The following is a 25447-nucleotide window of genomic DNA, read 5'->3' as shown; positions in this document are numbered from 1 at the left end:
AAGGTGTATAAAGGTTCATGTAATGGATTATTACAAAGAAGCAGGCGACGCTGAACAGCTACGGGGGGACTGATGCAACCTGGAGCAGCTAGATAGTCTGCCACTGTGCAACTTGTCTTTGTGCACCATAATTCATGATTCACTAGAGTTGTTGCTCTCAGTTGGATTTTGGTGGTGAACTTTGTGTTTGTGTGCATATATGCGTGTGTGCTTGCATGACTTCATGCATGTCTGCACTCATGCAGCCCATCGTGCTGCTTTTGCTCCGATGCACACTTTGACTGTGTGTATCCAGCTGTCCGAACTGCTCTTTTTGCCCAATTCTATATCAAAACTCCTCATCATCACCCTTAAAAAAGGAATTTGTTGCACCACCGTTTATTCGGCTCTTGTCTCTGCCGTTCTGCTGAGATGTGCAGTTTTTCTAATATGAGCTGGGGTGTTGCACAACAGGAGCCCTGTAGCATGGAGCTCTGCCTGAACACTGAATAAGAACTGCCCTGAACGCTCACTTAACTTTACAACTTTGTATGTTAATTAAACGTCACAACCAACACAGTTTTCTGCCAGCAAAAGCTTTTTGTAATAGCATGGCCTTGTAAAAAGCATCTTTGTTTTTTTCCCCCTCTTTTCATGCTCTATGAACAGAGTCTAATCACAAAAATAATTGGAGGAGATACAAGAGAAACAAGTCACTGCAGCTGTATAAAACAGTGATAGTAAAGTAAAAACAAGGACCATGCTGTACTGGTGTCTGTGAGCAAGGCCAACGTTAGATAAGTAGCATCGTCAGCTTTCTCAGTCTTTATTAAGGTCCATTCATTACATATCTACAACCCACAACCTAAACTGACATTACAGAAGGAATCAGTTTGCATATTGCATCAATATATCCAGTTTGTTTGTTACTGTGGGGGGTGGGGGTGCAGCTAACCACATAGTTGTAATGACACTGTAACTCCATTCCCACTGGCCTAAACAAAAATGCTAACACTGCACACTTTTTTTTCTGCAATGGCGACAGTTTTAAAACTGCTTTCCCTTCCAGGTCAAATAACCAAGCTCCTTTTATCAGTTTTACATCTGTATTTTGATGAACTCCTCTGGACAGAACCCCCCCCCCCCCCCCACACACACACACACACACACACACACACGCAGATATTGTGACATACTTTCTGTGAGTGCTGCGCGAAGGTGTTCTAGTTATCATGAAATAATTTTTTTTCCCTTCCACTTTGCCAAGCTCTCACAACAAACTGAATCAAGCACTTCAGATGTGCCTACATGTTCTTCAGTACAGGATCAACCCACAGGCCACTGGCTTCAGTCACGTGTCACTGCTGAAAATACAGCTACTCTGTGGGAGTTTGGTAGGTTTTCACGTACGTATTTTTGAACTACAGTTTGGGAAAAATGGGTCAAGGTATTTTAGACCAGCGCACAGTTAAAATAAAAAGAATCATAAATAAAGGTCTGTGCATACAAACTGAAGAGTCAACCAGGAGAGAAATAAAGCAGAAGACCATGTCCAGACTATCACACACACAGGGTCGTGTTTCCATCGCCACATTAACATTTATTATTCTATCCTCTAACACACCTAACTCCATCCACACACCAAGTTTTCAACCTAAAATGTCATTACTTCTGTCACGCTGAATTGCTTTTGTCCCTCAAAGGGAAGTAGTTCCCATTGTGTGTGTCACCTGTTTATGTCCCTGTATACCTCCTGCACAAACACACACACACCATACAAACATTGTATGAAGGGAACTGGCCCTCATTTCCTATTTCCCATTCTTTGTCATATAGAATTTTTTTTATCTGTGAAGGGTGTTTGATCTGCTTAGACTTGGGGCTTGGACTTGCAACTCTGCATGCCTCCGTCTGTTCCTGTGCTTCTTATTTTCTGCCTGCATGCTCTTTATAACACTCAAATCATCCTTTTTTCATTCCCCGCTCATTATTGAAGCCTTGAGGTTTTCACGCTTTTCATGATTCTACTGCAACTTTCCTTTCATACTTTATTTAGTCTTTTTTTTTTCCCCCTCAAATTGCTCGATTTCACTCCCCTCCTTTCTTCCCACCCACACAGGCACTGGCTTTAATGCATTTTCCCTGCGCAGAATTATTTTGATAATAGTCACCATCAGGGGAGCGGTGGGAAACATGGAGGTGGGTGTTGTCTAATCCCCTCCGCCCATCAAGGTTGGCTTGCGTGGGTTTGCTTAGTCTACGTTAATCCCCAGTGTGAGGAGTTTTATCTGTTTACTTACAACCTTGACAAAGCTGACAAATATTGATTTGAGGAATCCAATACGAGGAGATAGATGATAAGAAATGCCCTGGTGTATCTTGAGACTGATATATGTGCTTTCCAGGATAAAACGAAATCCTCCCACAATAGGAGGCGAGTCCTCCCTAGATTTAAACACAAGAACTCAGACAGATGGTAATTTGGCATTTTTTTTATCTCAGCTTGGGATCCACTAAGAATAGGCCGAGCTACATACAGTAGCACTGGGTGCAGGATGTTCATAAGTGCTGACAGGTTTGTGCGAGGGGGCGTCTTCAAATGACTCATTTGTCATTTTACTTCAAGGCTTCTTTTGGTCACAATCCAAGCATGAGGGACCGAGCCACCAAGTTGTTTATATGTGCAAGTTTGTACCGACAACTTGTCCTTCCTTGAGTGTGCTCACATGTACAATTGTACAATTATATTTCTCCTCTGCATCCTCACACACCCACACACTCTTATATTATACCACCCACACACCCGTTTAAACAAGCACTCACTTTCTTTTAAACACAATAGTTAATTTTCTTTGCTTTGTCACAGATTATATGTTGCTTGTTCAGTAACATGCCTCTGCTGGCACCTACTTCCTATAGACATGTCTTAACACGCTGGAGCAGGCTGGCTGGTTAACAACCAGGTATAGCTATCGCTCCACTGGGGACTACAAGCGAGGCGGCTTCTTCAGGTTGTTCTCTTATCATTAACCGACACTTAAGACGGCACATTAATGCTACTGCATGGTAGCTTATAGAGGAGTTTCACTTTGATTTGGAAATGAAAATGTATGCAGGCTCATTGCGCACGAACAAGCTGCTGTAAATATGAAGATAAACATATGTACAATAATTGCAAATGCAGCGAGTAACTTGTCCTCAATAACCCCCATCAAACTCACACAGATTCAGTCACACTTCTAACCTCCCCCTCCCCCCACACTTTTCATGGATCAGAGCTCCCACTCTATAATACATCAGAGAGACGGAGGGTACAATATCCAAACTCCTCCGCCATAACCGAGACAGGGACGCATCCTACGATTTGTGACTGCTGAGATCTGCCTCCTTCCTCTGGCTACCACTTAAACATGCGATTCCGTCAGATAATCCAAACAGCGGTACACTTCCATGTATATGTCTGATGGGGAAGCTGGGCTGAACGTCTGGCTCCATGACTGATGTTGCTACTGTTTGAATTGGCCAAAGGCTGTTAGATAGCTCAGGCTTGGATCATCTTGATGTGTACAGACCATTAGCTGTCAGGCTAAGAGAGAGAGAGAATGAGAGAGAGAGAGAATGAGAGAGAGAGAGAGACTCACACACACACACGTACACTTTCTCTAGTCATAATTGGAGGTTGTTTCAGTGTCAGTATTCAGATTTAATTTAGTCAGTGCATGTGGATGTGGCCTTGATAATTTAGTAGAAAGGAATATTTCTCAATCTCCCTGTCACAGTTTTCTGTAAGCTACATTCAAGATCAGTGTTGGGAGCCACAAATCATTTAGAACCAACCTCATGCACACCAGGTCAGTCTGACAAATATACCGACATGCACTGGACTGCTGGTTACTGTGCTTCCATTAACATATTGGGATATTTTTAATGTGTTTTGATGTGTTCCATTAAAAATGGTACATTTTTTTTCATAACTTCATCAATCTTGAGAAAAAAGTTTTTATACTCACTTGAGGTGGTTTTCGCCTTTTCAGAGAAAGTAACTGCATAAAGCAAAAGAAGGAAACCATTTTTTAAAGGAACTTAATAGCAAATCTTTAACTCACAACACTGACAAGTTATTTCCGTTGCAGTCGTCTTCATGGATAATTACAAAATTTGTTATCGTTTCCAGAAAGCGGCAACATTTCAGTACCAATGAACAATAAAAAACTGAAAATAATTTGTCTTTATTATTAGTTTTTGCAGATAAACAGCTCTTCTTACTACTTTGTTACAGCCACAATTAGTTTAGTTTAGTTTAGTTTATTTAGCACATACAATAAAATACATCACACAAATAACTGCAGTTAAAAGAAACTGTGCAGGGAGGAGCGAGCAAGCTAGAAGGCAGTAGCCCCCACCTAATAAAATTATAACGATATGGTTAAGAATACAAAAAATAAATAAAATAAAGCATCATAAAATTACATGCAGAACATGAAAGAAAAAAACAATGCTGTTGACCTTCTGTTGACATGGTCATGAAATATAAACAGTATGCTGATCAAGTATAGGCAACACTGAAATATAAAGTAGAAAATAAAACAGATTTGCAGTATGGGGAAAAGCTAGAATAAAGAGCTTTCTTGGCTACACTTTTGGATTAAATGCTCTCCTGAGTGACTTTTAAAGATAGAAAGAGACCTACAATTGTTGGCAATATGGTACCAGCTATTCCAGACTTTGACACCTCTATACCTAAACAAAAACTGGCTTCTAGATTCGAGACATTTGGGGCGATGTAGAGCTGTGGCCCACCGTGTTGAGTAAGAATGAAATTTAGAGTTTGCTGCAAAGTATGACCTAAAGTGCTCAGGAACATTTTCATCTGAGGATAATATCTTGTACATAAAAATGCACATTTGATAACTGTTGATATCATAAATAGTAAGAATCTGGAGTTTTTTAAATAAGGGAGCAGCAGTAGCATCCCAAACAGATCGAGATGCAAGTCTTACAAAACGATTCTGGAGAATTAAGATTTTTTGGAGAGTGGTTGTAAATGTACTCCCCCAAACAATATTGCAATATGAAAGATGAGGATTAGACTATAATTAAGAGTAAGTAGACACTGCTTAGTAACAAGGTGCCTAACTTTCCTTATTATACCAACAGATTTGTATATTTTCTTACTCACACACAAAATCTGTTCCCTCCAACTCAAACTCTCATCAATAATTATTCCTAGGAATCTTGTAAATGATACTCGGGGCATCTCTGTAGACTCAATTTTAATTTTAGATAAATCCTTATTGTATGATTTTTTGCCACTGAAAATAATAAAGTTAGATTTTTTTACATTCAGAGATAATTTGTTCATTTTGAACCATGTGACAAAGGCATTTAAGCCATCATTCACGTCCCTTATTAAAGAATAAAAGTTTGAGTTTGAGAGAACCAGTGTTGTGTCATCTGCAAACATAATTGGGAAAAAGATGTTTGAGATGTTACACAAATTATTTATATAGATAAGGAATAATAGAGGACCAAGGATGGATCCTTGTGGAATTCCACAGTGAAGTCATGCTCTGTTGGAATGGCAGCCCTTTACACAGACAAACTGCGTTTTGTTTGAAACATAATTGGACAACCATTGATGAGTATCTTTATGGAAGCCATATTTGTGTAGCTTGGCCAATAAGATACCGTGATTTATCGTATCAAAGGCTTTTGAAAAGTCTAGGAAGACACTACAAGCAAACTCACCCTTTTCTAGCGCATACATTACATATAACGTTGCCTCTACCACTATCCTCTGGCAGCTTTATCCAGCCCATTTACTTCACTCTAAACTTTAAGATGGAAAAAAAAAAAAACCTTCACTCACAAAAGTTTGCATCGTTGAAACACAACTTGTTCTTAATTTATTGCAAGCGGGACGGCCAAAGAATGTGCGAGGACTGACAAGACAGTTCTGCAGACTATCAGAACAAGATGGTATCATGGATGAAGCTTTCTTGGGAACATCAGAAAGGAACAAGTTATTGCAATTATCCTCATTTCTGCATCTGCAAAATTTGATTGAGCTCACATAATGTACCTACATACTGGTAGGGTGCAAAATTAGTTTGCTAGAACGACTTTAATCATTATTGGAGAAACTGGTGCCGTATTTTACAAAAGAATAATAGGTTTGGTAAGTTTATATATCGCCTCAAATGAACTTATCTTGTGAAAATAAGCCCACCACTTGTCTCAGTATATCTGGCATGGTTCTGCTGGTTGAACAATCTGCTTTTTCCGTTATTTGTGAAACATTAGCAACACATGATTTCCCCTCTCAGCTTGGTCTCTCTAGATGTCAACCGGAGAGATGCAACCCTGAGTCAAGGGAGGCAAGATGTCTTATTTTATCCTCTGTGGTGTTGATGAGATCTGGGAAAGTTGTATTATTGCCCCAGAACAGCTGGACGTAAATTAACTGTTATCAGGGAGCAGGTGTAGAAGAGCTCAAAGGATACATTCAGAGAAATAAAGAGCGTTCTGGTATGATAGAACTTCTGCTTGAGAGTACGTATTCGCATTTTGTTGGAAAAGTTAATAACATCTGAGGACTTAAGTGCTCCCTGCTGTAAGAAGATGTTGAAGGCTCCAAGTATAAGATGAGGTAGCTGAATGCTGAATGAGGAAAAGAAAGTCAGAAAGAAAGAAAGAAAGAAAGAAAGAAAGAAAAAGCAACATTTGACAAGAAATTGTGTACAAAACTTATCACTGTTTCAGGACAAAAAGTAATTTGATTTATTTATTTTTTTTATGTATCAGATATTTATAAGAGGGCGGTACGGTGCTGCAGTTGTCAGCACTGTCGCCTCACAGCAAGAAGGTTCCAGGTTCAAGTCCGGGCTCCAGCACAGGATCTTTCTGTGTGGAGTCTCCATGTTCTCCCTGTTCCTGTGTGGGTTCTCTCTGGTACTCCAGCTTACTCCCACAGTCCAAAGACATCAAGAGGGGACGAGGCTGATTGATACTCTAAATTGACTGTAGGTGTGACTGTGAGGGTGAATGGTTGTCTGTCTCTATGTGTTGGTCCTGTGATGGACTGGTGACCTGTCCAGGGTGAACCCCGCCTCTCGCCGGAAAGCTGCGAGGATAGACTCCAGCCCCCCATGACCCTTAACAGGATAAGCAGAAGAAAATGGATGGATGGCTGGATGGATATCTATTAGAGCCTTCTGGAGGTTACCATCTTCACCTCCAGATCTATATTATCAGATACCACCAGACACCAGATACTTTATTTGTTACCAAAGGATGAGCCAAGGGCAAGATGAGATACACACCCAATTGCCTCATACAGATATCAAAAATTAATCTGGTTGAACATAATAATGGCACACATCAGAATTATACAAACAGCACATATACATTTGATTGTGTATGTACGCTAAACTTGAGTAGTGCGTTTCCCAAATAGAGACAGAGTGAGCGTGAGGCGTCACAGCAGCACCATGCCACCGAGCCTGGGACGATAGGCTGCAGCCAAGGGCCGAGGCGCTGCCACCCAGGGGGAGGTGGCGAGGGCAGAGGCAGGATGGGGGGGGTACGTGCAATTGATGGAAGAAGTCAACTGTCTTCCTGTAATCTCTCATTCATGTTCCTGGGCGTGATAAAGATGACCCTTCTTCACCAGTCTTCTCTCGTCAAACTCAGGAAAACTCATCATCAAACGCCCTCGCCCTGAAAATTACAATTGATTTTTCTGCTTGTATTCTCAGCTGTACAAATGCAGAATTTCTTTTCTGTCTTTTGATTTATGGAGACGACATAGATTTCGGCTTGGCATAAAATCTTTGTTGGCCCAAAGCAAAATAGACCGAACGTGCCAATTGCTGTCGCGTTCAGCTGATGACATGTTGAGGCTGAAAACTGCTTCTGTTAGTCATATTCTGTTTTGTTTTTTTCCCCCCCTTCCCAGGAATCTGGGGAAATCTGGATTGCGTGTCTCCTGTCTTGGGCTCGGTGAGTAAATTTAATTAGCATTAGAGAGAAATGTTTCATGATTTCATGAGCATTCATCCGTAAACTCAAGCAAGCTGCAGGTTTATCGACAGAGAGAAAATGTAAAGTCAGCAAAACAGCAGAGAAAATTCCATTATCTCATCGGGGTCTACATCTCATGCATTTTTCATATGGAAAGTCATTGGAGACAATACAAAGCTGTTTGCTGAGTGTTAATATTTTCACACTTAATATTTAATCAATAGAACTGGTTTCACTGCACACCAGATGTGGTAAACATTCTCCTCTCTTGACAACGCGTTTAGTAAATCTCTTGAGTGTGTGCATGTGAGTGCCATGTCTGTTATGTTATTTGTGTGCATGAACTGCGCTACAGGATGTGAGTGTCAAGCTGCCCGAAGGGGATGTGTCACTGAAGACCAAAACAAATAAAAGAAAACAACAAAAAAAAGAAATTAGAAAAGCAAAAATAATGACGCAGTCCTTCCCAGTACCAGCAGACACTGAAGCTGAAAACCTGTGAATGACTGACTCGTCTGCATAGTGAGTTTCTAAAGGGTTTTGGCCAGCAGTGGGGGTGGGGTGGAGAATCCATCCCTCAACTTCAGGAACTTCTGTTAAAATTTGATATTCCTGTTGCCTGGTTTCAGTCTTTAAATTTATGGAGCTAATAAAAATGATCGCAGTTATAATTGAACAATAAATCAGTGTTTACTCTATGATTACCAGTTTAGGGAAAGTCCCCATTGATTTGATGGCGACGCTGGCTACAGTTTTAACACCAGGCTCAGCCTTATTCTTCACTTGTAAGCTAAAGCTCCATTTGACAGGTGGCAGAAGGTCGGACAAAAATATTAGTTTCCCTGATAAAATGAACTGAGTTGACAGTGAAGATTCTCAGCCATCCAGGTGAGAGTGGAACTGGAGGTCAAACTGAAACAGTCCAGCTGACTATGACACAGCGTTTAAGAATGTGTGGAGTTCTTACAAGGAAGAACAGAATCTGGACTGCCTCTTTTTATATTCAGGTTAACAATAAAGCGTATGTTATCGTTGAGCGAGTGCGCAAGTATGCAAGCTTGCAGGAGGAGTGAGGAAAGTTAAGGTTAAGCCAGGTAATACATTGTGTTGTAGACAAATAATCCCCGAGCAGCCCTTCTGAAAACAAGCTATTAAAAAGGTTGATAGGAAAGAGAGAAGGTAAAGAACAGAACATGAATATAAAAACACAGATCTCGTCTTCGAAGAGTTTCCTGGTTTCCTGCCTACAGTCAAAACTTTTTAAAATGGGCAACAGATTATGGTTCGATTTCTCTTTGATTGCTTGTCCACCGCCAGCTTAGAAATATCAGACTGTCAAGGTTGATCTGTTGCCACAGATTTTGCACCAGCTCCCACATTATTTCTTCATAGTGGGAGAAAACAATGAACTGTGACTGGATCAGAGGACAGAAGATTGGGAGAAAAATAATAAAACCCTCACAAAAAATTGTGCTCAGGAATGACAGAGTCTGCAAGTGTTCCTCTTTACATCCATCTTTGTCAGAGCAGCCTGTGCAGGTTTATTTGTCAGGAGCAGTGTTCAACAATCAACAGAACAAAACTGAAAATGTTCCATTGTTGGCAATATTTTATTTTATGTTTTTGAAATCTGCTAGAGGTAAAAAATTGGACCAAAAACAGAATAAAGCAATAAATCATAGTAGAATCATATACGTGCCAGAGAAATTTATGAAGAAAATGTTACACCCAGCAGTAAATAACGCCACACTTTCATACTTTTTAGTGTAGTAAAACCATGGAAAAGAAAAGCAGAGTACCGAGGACACAGAAGGTGTGCCTGGCAATTCTGAAAAGATTGAAGTCATTTGCCCGTGAGGGTCACAACATGTGTTTAATGCCATTCAGGTGTCTGACCTTCGCGCCTATGTTGATATATACGTGTGGCGGCGGCAGCCGTGGCAGGAAGCATTATGTTTTAGGGATTGTCAGTCGGTTCACCTGTTCACCCGTATGTCTTCCCTCACAAACGCCAGAATCCAGTAACATTGTGAGGGAGTTCCTTCAAATATGGCACAAATGTTCCGTTGGACTCAAGCATGAACCTGTTAAGATTTTTTTTGGCTTAAACTCAGGAAGTCTCACATCAATTATGACAGCATTCCTTACACACAGCAGGGACCAATGAAGTGATGACATTTCATATGCAAAAGGAAACTTCAGTGTGACTCAGTAATGCACTGCAAAAACAATTATCATTTAATCTTTAAAATTTACTGAAAGAAATTCAGGTCACTCAATACGAGTCTGGAAAAACATGGATATTAACTGGAATGGTTGATGGAGGCATCAAACCACAAGGTAGTAAAACTTGTAGCTTTACCTCAGTTTCACAATGTTTGGTTCAGGAGTAGTATGTGACTGCAGTGTTTTGTGACAATCAAATTTAGATGTACACTGTAAAATTATATTGTTACTATAAGTATCATTATGGTCGCTGTTCAGTGTAAAAAGGCACATAGAGTATCATCAGCATACAGGCGTACCGTCAGTCTACGTCACCGAGTTTACACAACCAGCAAATGGATTGAACTGCTTCTGCTGTCCCTTTTACACACAGATTTATTTTTAACCTGCTCAGGCTTGAAGAAAAACAACAGATAATGAGCTGTACAACGCTCACATTTAGCTTTGATATTTACAGCACAGAGGTGTTTTGGGTCAGCATTGTCCAAGTGATAGTTAAATGGCTTTGTCAGTTTGTTTTAAATGTCATGTGAATTTCCTGTGTTCTCCAAATTTTGACGAAGATGTTTCCTTCAACAGGCACATGGGTAACATTTGGAGGTCAGATCTCTGATGAGGTAAGACCTCATGACAGATCCCATCTTTCAGCCGTTACAAATCACGAGCAGATGTTAAAATTCAGTATTTACGCTGCCGTCCAACTAGGGAGCAGTTGTCACACCCACTTTGAGGCCCCCCACCAAGTGACAGAGAGCCAAAATATTCATTGCTTCAGTTCCTCAATGTCACTGCAGCCTGCAGCTCAAGAAAGACCAGGTCTCATTTCTTCCTGTCAAACATTATTAAAGGTCTTCCAGCCAGTAAATGCTTTAATCCCACCCTCGGAAGGAGAGGCCATAGATTATGTGACATAAGTGGTAAAGCCACATTTACTGTTTTGCAGCTTTTTAAGCATTTAGTTTGGCATTTTGATCATTGACAGTTGGATTTTTCAAACAGGGGTGAGCATATTTTGACAAACTGGTGGATCTGTGCCTCTCCTGATTAAGCATCATGCTGTTTTGTCTCCAACTTGAACGTTTAACTAGATAATTAATTAAAAAAGTGTTTACTAAAGTAGCAAATAAACTGAGAAGAAGGGTCTTTTTTAACTTATATACAAAAAGGAAAAGTGCGGTTGCCCCCAATTGGCCTCCAGTCAGGTGTGTTTAAGGTATTCCTGCAGTGGCCTCACTTTTCACTTTTGTTTGTCCAGTTCATTTATTTAGTCTATGAATTAAAAAATAAACTGGAGAAGCTGCCTAACAACCACAGGGACCGACTGACAGTCTTAAAAGCCAAAGCAAATACCATATACAGTAGCTTCCAGATACTAAAATTTGGCTGTTCTGTGTACAGCTCTGAATAAACTGAATAAGAACTAGGCCAAAATACACTGGGCAGTAAACAACTTTAATGAACAAGCACCCTGTACAGTTTTCATGGTGATGTGTTGCTCAAGAGCAAATAAATTTACTCTCCTTCCTTCCTCAGGGAATTTGCAGCCCATCCTTTTTGAAGTGTAGTCGGGCTAGTGTTGGTGATACATTATACCTCTCTGAGGTTCATGAGGGCACACATTTCTTGTCTGTATCAGGTGGCAGAGCAACTGATGACCATCGCCTATGAGAGCGGGGTCAACCTGTTCGACACGGCCGAGGTTTACTCCGGGGGGAAGTGAGTGAACTCTCTCATTTGTTATCAGACTCACAGATTAAGTTTCTGATCTTATCAGCATGTTCTCTCCCTGTAGGACACAAGCTGTTAATAAGGTTTAGCCCCAGACAAGGTTTAATTCACCTCACAAGGTAAAAAATGGATGGTAGCTATGACTTTAAAGTACGTCGCATAATCTAATCATCACTGGAGGTTTTGCATTATGTTCAGGGTTCAGTCTAGATTTATAGACCTGGATGTAGTCTCTGGGAAAAAATCAGGTTCTCGCTGTTTGAGGGTGAATAATCATTTCATGGACGCTGGTGGAATTTAGGCGTTCAACCCACTGCAGCTATGTGTTACCTTCTTTCTATCAGGCGTTCATGCTGTAGATGTAGCAGCCAGTCACACATGCTCTCACAGAGATCTAATCTCATCACATATGTGGGTTGTTTTGTTTTATTTACAGAGCAGAGATAATCCTGGGCAACATCATCAAGAAAAAATGCTGGAGGTAATGTACTGGGTGTTGAACAAGGTTGATGTTCTTCCACATCAAAGAGTGAGAGACTCCGGCTCTGTGCATGAGGCCGTTGTCACAGTTGAGCAGGAACAGGATCTTCATGAATCTCTTGAAAGCGCATTTATTGTCTGAAACTTTCTTTCCGGCTGGTTTCTTCTTAAACGAAGCATCATCTGCTTCCATTCAAGAAACAGTCTGTATGAATAGTTATGAAGTTATGAGACTTAGGGATCCTTTGACTGATTCACTTGAACTTTTACCTTTAACATTTACCTTTAAGGGAAAAGAAAAGACGCTGTTATTCAAAATAAATTATAAAATTCAAGAAAAGGCCTTAAGAAAAAGTACATTTGGTGTTATGGAAACATGTTTTCTCATGACCTTTTACATTTGAGGGGGAAGCAGTACATTAGGTATTGGCCATAACATATGAGATTATGCTTTTTAAAGCTTTTGCTAAGTGTGTTTTTCTGCAGCTGTATTTATTGAATGTGTTTCTGTGTCACCTGCTTACTGAGTTTCTAAGGAAATGTTAATGAGACTATTTGGTATTTACTGGCCTTTTTTTCCAAGTCTCTCAGTTGAAATGATTGACCAGAATGAACTTTTAATTGAAAAAGAACTGTAAGACTTGCAATTTCCTAACGTTTCCTATCAAAACGCCAAAACAAAAGAGCACACTTTTGGAGTGAGGACTTTGACGTGAACATTACAGCCATTTCTGCGGCTGCTGTTCTCACTCAGTATTCAGTACTCCTCCTTAAACAAACTGAAACCTTCACAGCTATCCATGAAGTCACTTCACTATTTTGAAGTGAACGTGTCCAAGTGTGATGATTTATTGTGGTTTTGTGGCATGTCTCAGTGTCAAAGCTCAACTAGGGGATCAGAGTTACAAAACAGCTTCATAACTACAGTATAAACTCTCTGTGCAAAACACCAGTTTCATGCCAAATAATGGGACTGTGATAATTCCATCGTCCCTGTTAAATAAATCCAAGTGATCTATTTTAGTCATTCAATAAAGTGAAAGTTTACTCAGTTGAAGCAATGAGCCGTAGATTAAACAACTATATCACTGACAATTCCTTACTCATCCATCTACGCTGCCACACCGCAGCTGTAAGACTTCTCTACAAATCCTGCCAGCTCTCTGCTGAATTCTGAATCCGTTTAAATTATTGATCACTCGATTTCATAGTGAGGGATGATCCAGCTGCTATTCTTCACACCGGATAAGTTGTTTGACCATGAGATTCAGCCCATCTGGACAGCGAGTCACAGATGACATTCAATACATCCTGGCAGTGTCTTGCTATTAGATCAGAACATTGCAGTTTGAGTTATCTAGTACGTGGAGATTGTGTAAGTCACTGCACCTTCGTATTGACAAAATACAATTCTAACACACGTGTCACATTTAATATTTCCACTATACACATCATTTCTTTTTCCATAACACAGTTGCTTTCTACAGCCAATTTAATTTCAATTTATTCTACTCATGACACAACACGGCTATTATAATTTTATTATTTAAATAGATTTCATTTAACGTGAGTTAATTATTCTGTCGCTTATTATGACGCTATGACACATTCCTCCCCTGCTTGTATTCTCGGTCAATAAACAGATTCTGAATGTAAACACACAAATGTATTTCTATCTTTTTGAGGACCTAGACTTCATGCATTTGCTAGCATCACAACTAAATGTCTGACCCCAACCCTACACCCAAATTATTTCTAATCCTGAACCTAAAACCAAGTCTTGACCTTCAGACAGCACTTTGAAGTACTGAGGACTGTCAAAATGTCCTCACAGGGTGGTGTTTTGTCAAGGCTTGGTTCCCGCAAGAATTGAAAGACATGCACACACAAACACATATAAATGCAGGCGTGAACTCACTGACACACATTTAGGAGAACAACTTTAAAGACTTTTCACGGCTTTCATATATGTGTTTGTCTTCCTTCAGGCGATCCAGCCTTGTGATCACCACAAAGCTCTACTGGGGAGGAAAGTAAGTGTGTGTATTGATGTGTGTGTTCGCGTGTGTATATGTGTGTGTCTTCCTCCTTAGATGTTGAAACCATCTCACCACCATCTAGTTACAAATTAAAACAACCACCTCTGGCTAGGATTTTTAAAAAAAAACAACAGGCACAAAAGAAGAGATTTACTCAAACCCTCGTCGTCTCTCCCTTCAAACGTCATCATCGTCTTTCATGCTGATGTTTTCTGCTCTCAATCTAAGTTAGTTGCATCTTCTCATCTTTTTCAAAGTCACACATGGTAAAGTAGAAGCTCCACCTGCTTTACTGTACCGAATCTCTAACAAACTCTCTGATATAGATCAGTGGAGTAGGCCAAGAGTGCCATTGAGTAGATTTAATTTGAGCCCCTCCTCTCATGCCATCATCAAATCAGTCCTCACGCCAAATGGATTTAGTGGCAAACTATTTAACTCCCCGCTGAGCAAGATGAGAGTGAGCCCGAGAGGCTTGTCAAGCTTCCCATCAACCAACATTCATTATATAGTCCTCTCACTCTCCAGCTTATTTGCTGGAAAAGGCAGAGAAACGGGATGAGATGGAGGGAGATAATGCGTTTGTTATATTGTTGCTGAGAATGTGTGAGCAAGGTAACAGGAAAGCTGGCAATAAGACAAATGTGGGAGCAGAAATTAAACCAAAGTTTAGATACAAGTTCATGGAAGAGTAAACACAGGTGAGGGGCCTTAATGCTCACTGGAGCATTGTAAGCATGGTTCAGATCAGCGATTCCCAAGCTTTTTTATCCATGTAACTCTGAAAACATTGAATCCTCCTGCTGGGAACCTCCTTTACCGCCATAGACGGTGGTAGTGTAACCGACCCTGACAGTGGTTCACTATCAATCCAGATTTATTTACAATTTGCTGGACTGAAATGCACCTCATCTCATCCTTGAAATATCACAAAGTCAAAACCATGGAAAACTACTCTTCCATTAAGCAATACACAGTGGCAAGTTCTCAATAGAAGTACAGTCAAAATGTACCCTTTGGGCTTTAAATTTAACATACAATCAACATGAAATACATTCTATTTTGACAAGCAACTTATTGTTCTGCACAAATGCACTTGTGAATTTTACCTGACAAGTTATTACTTGCCCTTTTTTTTTAATTAGAGTCCTTTCTCAGTCCATGAAATAAAATAAAAAACAAAAAACGGAACGGTCTTCATCCAAGAATAAAATCAAAAAATGCAATAGTTTCCTTTAACTGTCCTTAGCAAAAAAAAAAAATGAACTGCTGGCCTGCAAAAGAAAGTCAAATTTCTACAGAGCTCTATTTGGACATGTATAGTATTTGAAGTAGGTGTGTGTATGTGTATGTGTTTGCCTGGGATGAGGGGTCACAGGGATGGCAGCCGGCACCTTTCCTCCTCTATAGCCACAGGGAATCAGCAGCAGCAAACTACCAGGGAAACATAACATCACCCGATGAAATGAGCAGATGAGGTGCAGAATATGGACAGGCGACACACACACTTGTGTTGCTTCTGAGCCCGCAATGCTCGCAAGGAGCACCTCATGTCATGATTGTCATAAAACTGTAATAATGTAATGTCTTCTTAAACTTTAAAGGGCATCACACCCAAATTATATAAATAATACAAATAATACTTCTAATACAATAACAGAGTGACTGAAATTACAGCTGGGTTACACTAGCATCAGCAGTAGCTAGGCTAGCATCAACAGTAACAAGGCTAGCATCAACAGTTGCTAGACTAGCACTAACAGTAGCTAGGCTAGCTCTATCAAAATCAAGGCTAGCACCACCATTGGCTAAATTAGCTCTGCTAACAAAACATTCTAGCTCTGTCAGCCCTGAGCATATCAGCAGTCGGGACTTGGTCTTCTGCTCATGTTTATCCCCTGGTAGTTTATGGCGCAAGATCATTTAAACCATTTAGGTGTATTTAAGCAAGTTAAGCAACATATTGGGTGGTAAAGAGTTTTATCTTTTCTGACCCAGGAGGAAATAGACAGGCCTACTGGGGGCACATCCACAGAAGACCTGTCTGTGGCCCTACTCTGCCTGTCTGGGTCGAAGCTAATCCGAGTAAGAGAAGGAGTGGGTCTTCACATGAACTTAAAAACATAAAACACTGATTTATTTTTAATGGGGGAGTTTAAGAAGATGTTACTCACACGTGTACTCCAGTTTGGGAATCAATGGTATGAAAGAATTGCAGGTAGAGGGATTATTCACAGTAACAATGTTCATTACAAGAAAAATAGCAAGTCTTTACTGCTCTCATATTTGTAAGCTGTTAAAATCACTCAATGGATCAAATTATTATATTGACTTGAAATGGGGGGGGGGTGAGTGATGTGTTTTTGTTTTTGGTGTACAGTCCTGACTCAGCACCACACTGCAGATAAAGTTTGCTGAACTAGTAGATACTGGAGTTTTGAGTAGCTCCCCTAGGAGTGGATTCAAAATAAAAGTGATTCACTTTTAAAGCTGGCCAGAACTCTGGAGAATGCTAATGTTGTTCCCCAATTGGACAGAAAACCAAGTAGTTATGGTAAAAAACACAGCTGCATTACAGGTCCTGCATGACAAGTATATATAGAGTTTGCCAAGTACTTAGTTGAACCTCCATACATCTGATGTATAGTTTGCATCATTTTTACATGCTAATTTGCTTAATTTAAATGACACGATACAGAAAGTACCCTAACATAAAAATACTGACACTGAATCCATCTACAAAATAAAAATGCACCTTACAGATTAAATCTATTAGGCCTCTGCAAGTGTTGCCAACTGCATTGCCAAACAGTGATTGTCCATCACAGTTTATCAATATGGCCCATATTTCACCCGCAAATCACCAAAGAAATGCTTGCTGAGGTTTGACGAATCACCGGCAGAGAGTGACGGTGACAATGGGCCTTGTGAATAGACGCACTGTGCAATTTGTTCTATAGCTGCAGGCCTGCCAGTGAGAGGAGAGTGGGTGTAATTCTCCTCACTGATTTGGTAGTTTGATATGCAGGCTCTTGTTTGACATGTTTAATAATGTGCTTCAGTTCACAAGTCGTGTGTATGTGTTGACACCCTTTCACATGTATTTTTCACGCCTGTTCCAGAGCAGAGACGGAGAGGGGGCTCAACAGAAAACACATCATTGAAGGTAACGAGTCAATTTCCTCTCCTCTGCTTTGTCCTTCGCATCACCCCATCTCTCGGAGCCCCGCTGCTCTCCTCTAATCTCCCTCTTTTGTTTGTTTTCTTCCACCATCCTACTTCCACCCTCTTCTTCTCTGCATGAGGTGCATTTCATAGTTGCAAGAGTCGATTGTACATCAAACCTCAACAGCTGCTTTGTCATCACTTTCTTGTGATATTTTCACAGGTGTCTTTCTAGGAAACTGTTGCTTAAACACTCTTCAGCATTCTTAGAAGATTTATCTCCTCTCCCACTTTGCCATACCTTTCATATATCTTTGACCCCCAGGCTGTGCCACTTTATATCCAACTTGCCATCTGCTCCACAAGCGCAATGCACCTCCTGCAGTGACTCAGCTTTCTCACTCATTATTAACATTCACTGCAGCCTCTGCACCCCCCAAACAAGGGAATAGTCTATCAAGAAGGCAGGAGAACCACAAAACACTCAGAGGTAATGGAAGTGCACATCCATCCATCAAGGATACAGAATATTAACATAAAAACAACAAAATCCATTCTTAATAATTCTTCCCATCTGTTAAAAATATATCTTCCAGATGAGCACTCCAGACTTCATCCCTCTAAGGGCGCATTCACATTCGGCCTGATTGCACCAGTCTGAAGCATGATTGTCCTGCTCCTCTGCTGGCCGGAGCATGCTTACATCATCACTGAGCTGCACACACAGTAACACACACTGTACTGGCAGGTGACAAGTTTGCACCCCTGCAAAGCCATCAGTAAGAGCTAGCATCGCTCTTAAGCGTATCATAGCTCAATCAATGTAATCAGATGGCATTCAGGAATTGGTCTCCAAAACAGTTGGTTCAATAGTTCCTTCAAGGCTGATTATTTTGTGTCTCAGGGATGGAAATTTCCTTTTTGTCCACTGACTTGCCTGATAATGATATTTCCATGTTGTGTGCTTGTGCGTACCTCTTCCAATTGTGCAATGTCCCAGAAATCATACCAGGTCTTTGTGCTGGACAGAGTGATCACACAAGTTAACTGAATTGGACTTTGGAGGACAAACCTGTGTAGGAACAGTACAGATGGTTCAGTGTGAAAAGGCCCCAAGTGAGGTACTGGACTTGGCCTCAATGAATTTAATCAATATTGTCTCACATTTCTTTGGAGATATGGACCATCATATCAAAATTTGTCTTTTGCAGAGAAGATCCAGTATCAACTTTATTTCCAGAGGCAGAAACGTTCATCTGTCGTATCTCATGGATTCTTTGTCGAATTTGATGTCATGTCCAGAAAATACTGCTAATATCGACATGCTGCCTGTGCCCTAGAACAGTCTTGAGGATCTACAGTGTGGTCCAGATCATCTCCGTTTAATCACTTGTTCCTTGTAGTGTTATCATATATTTCCAGCAAATCTGATCAACATCCCTCCATTTGTTATAGTGATTTGATAAATAATGATGATCACATTAAGTAGGAGAAAGCTGAGGACATTCAGGAGGAAGGAAGGATGTCACTGTGACATCCTGCAGGAAGACTGTCTGTCCAGGTGAGCAGCAGCATCAGTGACAGGAAGGTTTTGTGTCCCCTTGACCCCTGGAGTATCACATGTCACTCAAGGCTAAAGAATTGGCTGAGTAAAGTGTATCCTAGTTGTCAAGGTCACTATAGGCCAATCGGTGAATCATAACCTCAGAGCTGTAGGTCAGGAAAGAACTCCTGCGACATGCATATTCAACATTCACCCTCAGGACAAGGAATTCCTTAAAATGTCATCATTTCAAAGAGGCTTTTGTAGAAAAACATAAATAAATGCATTATTCATTGCTGACTACAGGAGAATATCTTTGTTGTTTACCGTCTCCTCTCAATTCTAAAAATAGACTCCCTTCACAGTCAGTAAACTCCGGCTAATCCACGAGACAGCGGACACCGCTCGTGATGACGGTGCAGGCTCAGATTAGAATCCATGTAATGGGGGTTTCTGGGATTGTGGGAGTGCAGATGACAGAGGAAGGAATAAGTGGTTGGCACAGCGGTGGGGAGAGCATAACTCTCAACTGGGATTAGCGGCTGATGAGGAAGCCTCTGGCACTAATCCACCATACACACTTCTAAATTCTCAAGAAATGCATGTGTCCTTTTCCTGGTCTATTAGTTTTCTGTCCTCTTTTGTGACAATCTCCTGTGTTCACTTTTCATCTGTTACTCACTGTGTGAATGGGGACGCACATTTGTCGCCATCTTGAAACGTCTCTTCAGTTTCTAGTGCTTTGCAGCCAACAGATACTGAAAGCTGAGCAAGTACGAAGGACACGTGCGATGCCATTCTGATCCTTCGTCTATCTTCACATCCGCTCGGCTTTGAGTTGCTCGGTTCCTCCAACAACCATCAAAACATTCATTTATGTAATGAGGATTGTCACTGAACAGGTGCAGAGCTTTGTTTTCACCACACTGACCTTGAGTGGTGGACAAATGGTGTTTGATAGTGTGATGAAATTAAAAAATAGTCAAATTGCTTCTTAATTCAGTTTGAATTGTACTTTTTCATGAAAAGTGTATTTTTGTATTGGAAAATATGCCCTGAAACAGCTTTGATTTAAAAAGGATTTATTTATCAGAACTGTTCAATTATTTCCATAAGCAATTTTAAACACTCTTAATTCATTAAATTTACCTTGAATTATACAAAAAGATATACAAGTATATCATTTTAACTGGTGACCCGTCCAGGGTGAACGCCGCCTCTCACCCAATGTCAGCTGGGATAGGCTCCAGCCCCCCGTGACCCTTAACGGATAAGCGGTATAGAAAATGGATGGGTGATGCTTTAAGTTGTGAATGTTGATGACGGTATATCACCGTAACCCTGAGAGGGCTCACTTTTTTCTTCTTTGGGATGAGTTTACATTAAAACAAGGAGTTATTAGTGAGCAAAACTGGGCTAGAATAAGCAGTAATGCTAGTAAGGCTAAACGGGTTAAATGTCAGGAAAAGCTGCTAGTTAACGAACAAACCATCATTGCAAAGAATGAGCCTCGATGACACGGTGTGAGAGCTAACTCCCACCCACACCCAGGCACGGTATGGGTCTTCTTGGCCCCAGCATGGTTTAAAAAGGGGGGCTTCAGCATTCTACAGTTGCAGGTGCACAAGCACAGGCATGGAGCATGGACGTAATGTAATCTGGCATCACAGTGGACAAAAAGGACAAATTCCAGAGGCAGGACACTGTCAACAAAATAATTGTCCTTAAACCGAGACAGGAATCTACAGTTTTGGAGTCCCATTCAGACCCTGCGAGAGCCCCAGCAGGCCCTTAAAAGGAGAGTTGGTGAGGACGCAATTTCCATACAGATAAATTGTGCCAAGTGTACCGACTGAAAGGACAACCCGCTTCATCTTCTTCATCTTCATTATCCAAGCACATCTCCAAGCTTAATAAGAGCTTTAGCTTTGCTGACTATAAAACCAATAAAAAGAATTCACTGATTAAACTGAAGTTTAAAAAAAAAAACTTGTGTGGAAGAACAAATCCTATAATTCAGAATCTCTGCATGGTTTCTAAGAGTATTTTTCATCTCCAATGAGTGCTCAGTCCATTATTAACAATTATTGAAATAGTTAGTCAGAAGCACATTTGGTTGATTGAGGTGACAAAATTTCTTTTATATCCAGCAAAGTCTTTTCTTGTTCCGTGTTCGTGATTTCTATAAGCCCGGTTAAATATGACAACACAGATTCGTGTGCAAGCTGGATCAGAAGAGTTGGCAAGCAAGACGCTGCTGGCGGGCCTTGAGTCACGTGGTCAACTGTCACATCGCCATGTTGTTAACTTCCCATCCTCTGGGATCATTCTGTTTTTGCTCCAACTTTAACCTGATGTTAGCGAAAATGGAAACTCTCACAATTCTTTAGTTCTGTTTGCATTGATCCGGTGAAATGGACGGCACCATTAGACCTTTTAATTATTCAATAGATTGGAGCCTGCTGCAAACACTCCTGTTTTCGTGTTCAGTTGTGACCATAGATTACCTGCACTGCAGTGAGAAAAACAAGTGAGGGGAGCTGTGTGCACAAGGTGATCATCACTCTTCTCTGCAGATCCAGGGCACCAAGTCCAACAGTCCATGCCCCTGAGTGTCAAGAGACAAGACTTTTTATTCTCTTGCATGTCTTAGTGATACTGTCAAGTCTGCCAGGATCATTTCTTCATGTAGGCTGTGCCAAATGCCTCTGTTGTTAGAAATCAAAAATGCTGATACGTTTACGTTGCTCACAAAGCTCTTTTTGATTGTTTGCTTTGTCCTCTACTGCAGGGTTAAAGGGCTCCCTCCAGAGGCTGCAACTTGAGTATGTCGATGTAGTTTTTGCCAACCGGCCAGACAACAACACTCCCATGGAGGGTAAGTGATCACTCAGCAGACTCTCGGGGGGCTGAGGGGCTAGAACAATACATTTTGTTTTCTTCCGTAACATGAGAAAGTGAGAAATAATGGCAGGCTACTGCCCTCTTCAGACCAGTGACCTTTGCCTTGACCAGAGGAATGTGAGTGCATGTATTTCTCTCTGTCTCTCACACACAAACACACACACACACACACACACACACACACACACACACACACACACACACAATCAACCACACATTTCAACTAATCTGACAATCTTGCCTCATCTCTTGTCCTCTATTTTTGTCACCAGTCTCCCTCTCTGTCTCCTTCCGTCTCTGTGGGATCACTAGTTTCCAGGGTCTCTCAGCTGCACCCGCTCCCAGCCCTCCCTGTTCTTCAGAAGCAGGATTATCTGGTCCCCCCTGGGGGAGGCTGGTATATTTTTGTGCTGGTCTCACTAGATACAAGCCCTGCTGTGTGCTCTATTCCTTCAACACTCAGCACAGCCTTTCCCCCACACACCTTATGTCACAGTTTATTTCTTTTACAAGCGTCCAGTTTCTTCCTCAGCAAACTCTCTCTTGTCATGTGGCTAACAAAGATACTTGGGCACCTTCCTCAAACTCAGATATTTCCCATTTTTTCTTTTTGCTCCCAGGGCTTCTTCCCCTGTGGAGGCCAATCTGTTTCACTCAGACTTTTTGAGGCCTTGCTGTCCCTGGTAAAACTAGTTGTGTTTCTAAAAACTTGTTATGATTTTGGGAGAATTTTGCAGAATTCTACCGTTTCCATCGGCCTTTTGTAACGTTGGCGCACCACATCTCACACCCTCAATTTTGCACATTTTTTTTCCCGTTCACTTTAGGTTGTTTTCATGCCTTTTTTCGAAAAAAAAAAAAAAACAAACTCGCAAAATAGGAGACTTAGTGAACCTGTGATCAACCAACTGTTTTGGAGCAATTACTACTTGCCGAATTGGAAGTAATTCTTCGTGCCCTCTCTCTATTCTTTTAACTGTTAGATAGCCAAGATGACTCTTCTTTTCTTTTCCAGCAACGTTGGCTATACTGCCATCTTCTGATGAAAAATCTCACTGCGTCACCTCGATTATTCACTCCAAACTAGTTGATAATATACATCCCAATTTTGTTTTTGTCACATTTCCATGCCTACTCCATCAAGCTCTTTCTCCAGGTTGATCAAGATTTTAGCACATTGATAGAAACTGAATGAAATGAGATGTTATTTGAAAATATGCTGAAAGAAATAAAAGGTATCCGTCTCTTGGTGAGGGGAGTGTGTTGTGCTCTCCAAAACCTGAGTCATCGCTGTGAGTACTTGCTGCAGGACTTGTTACATACATGTCTGAAGCATCCATTCACACAATTACATGCTCCCGAAACTTAACGGCATCAATGGATTATCAAAAAAACAAAAAAAACGCACCCTGATATCAGAATGTGTTAATGAAATGAAAGCAATCCATACAGTTGTGTATTTGCCCCCATGACTTTAACTACCTCTGACTTTGTGTGAGACGACTCATGTCCCCTTGGGGACACAAAAGTGATGTCATGACTACAAAGTCTTCCTTTGTTTCAATCACAATCTTTCTTCTCCCATCCCATCTTCCTCCTCCTCTGTGTGTTTCCTTTTTTTTTTTTTTTTTTTTTTTTAGTTTTGGCTTAAATCCAGCACAGATGATCACAACTACTAGCGCTACAAAAAAACAACTTCCTCCTCACTTGCAAGGGTCTGACTATAACCTGACTCCCCTATATTTGTCTTCAATGCACTTAACAGTTGCAGCTTTCACTCGTTGTGGTGAAAGTATGAAAAGCTGCAAGCTAATCCAGCATGTCAACAAATCAAATATTCTGTATTGTTTGGTTGAATAAGCCTGCAGATAAACTCCACGTCTCAGTACAAAGCTACTCTCCAGTCGATCAGCCTCCTTTTTTTTGACGGAGCGATGTGCAGCAGACTGAATCCATTCAATTAACTGAAAATGAATAAGGTCAGGAAGCGATGATAAAAAAGAATAAAAGGGCAAGCTTGTATCAATAAATAAACTTTAAATCAATCCTACAAGCCAGGAAATTAAATCAGACTGGCATATCAACCCCATCCAGTCAGATCAACCCCCCCCCCCCCACACACACACACACACCTTCAAATGTTCACTAATAAAGAAGCCCTTTTCTAGCCTGCAGGATGATCTCATTCCAAATGTATCTTCTTTTTGGCTGCAGATTTTAAAACCTTCTTTTCCCACTGTCATGGTATCAAGAGCCCGTTTGATCAGCAATTAAAAATCTCCTGTTGTGTGACATATTGATCACTGCCTCGTGTGAACGGGTTACACACACACACACACACACGTACACACACACACACACATACACACACACACGTACACACACATATACACACCTTCTCAGAGGAATATGAGTGTGTGTTATATATTTGCCTCACTCTGCAGCAGGAGGCACTGTGATTCCTGCTGGCGGATGTTGACCAAATGACTTGGTGTTTTTGTGTGTGTGTGCATGTGTGTGTGTGTCTGTGTGTGTCTGTGTCTGTGTGTGTCTATGTCTGTGTCTGTGTGCGTGCGTGCATGTGTGTATGCATGTGTGTGCGTGCGTGTGTGTGTGTGTGTTACTGCGATGAGAAGCTCAAGGACAAACTGACATTGGCAAATCGCCACACAGTTTGCCAATTTATATAATAGTGAGCAAATGAAGGCATACTGAAAGACTTTAACACCCCCCGACAAGCTATCATGCTGTTATATGGTTCTAATTCTAGGAATCTGCCCTTTCTAGAGATTCATTTCGAGGCTCGACCTTGAAGTAACGATTTTAGCATTTGGCTGAAGAGAGCATGAGATTATCAGTATCTGCCTTTATACATTACTTCTGTCATTTTGGTCATAATCCTCTCTAGAGATGGTTGCCTGTCTTTACTCAAATATTAAACATTTTACAGGAATTTCTGTGCTTCTGTCCAGATCTACAAGCACTGCATTCAGAGACACTTACTCATAATTCATATTCCTGTTTGAACAATCAAATACAGAACATGAAATTACGTCTATCAAAAAGAATATGAATGATGACTTCCCAACAACAGTAAATATAGTAGAACTTCTGTAAAGTAACTGAACTTCCTAAGACGTGTGAGCCAGATATGTTTGAACAAGTATTGGTGTTGTGGCTACAAGGGTCTGAGCGCTCAGGCAGTCAAATACAGTCTTTAGTTTCTACAGATCGTCTTTGTTTGACCAGGTGTATACTCAGGTTAGATGCGTTGTAAGTTGTCATGTTTTGGGATCGTACGTCACAAAGGTGACATCACTTTACGTATTGAAATTTGGCACTGGTTGAGTTAGAACTCACT

The 25447-nt window shown here is 40.8% G+C and overlaps 1 protein-coding gene across 3 annotated transcripts in view; it reads left to right on the top strand.

Annotated features, from left to right (window-relative positions):
• kcnab1b (potassium voltage-gated channel subfamily A regulatory beta subunit 1b) overlaps positions 1–25447 on the top strand; it is a 43339-nt gene that overhangs the window by 12499 nt on the left and 5393 nt on the right. For all 3 annotated transcript variants that reach the window (XM_086203548.1, XM_086203549.1, XM_086203547.1), the window contains exons 3-9: positions 7937–7980; positions 10807–10844; positions 11864–11943; positions 12392–12436; positions 14424–14468; positions 17597–17640; positions 21974–22060. In XM_086203548.1, the coding sequence (XP_086059674.1) occupies positions 7937–7980; positions 10807–10844; positions 11864–11943; positions 12392–12436; positions 14424–14468; positions 17597–17640; positions 21974–22060 (383 nt within the window). The remainder of the gene's footprint in view (positions 1–7936; positions 7981–10806; positions 10845–11863; positions 11944–12391; positions 12437–14423; positions 14469–17596; positions 17641–21973; positions 22061–25447) is intronic.

This window comes from Aulostomus chinensis, chromosome 5, assembly GCF_037954235.1.
Source record: "Aulostomus chinensis isolate RoL2024-O1b breed Wild chromosome 5, RoL_Achi_v1.0, whole genome shotgun sequence".
Classification (NCBI taxonomy): Eukaryota; Metazoa; Chordata; class Actinopteri; order Syngnathiformes; family Aulostomidae; genus Aulostomus; species Aulostomus chinensis.
The sequence above is the reverse complement of the archived record's forward strand: the minus strand, read 5'-3'. Positions and strand labels throughout refer to the sequence as shown.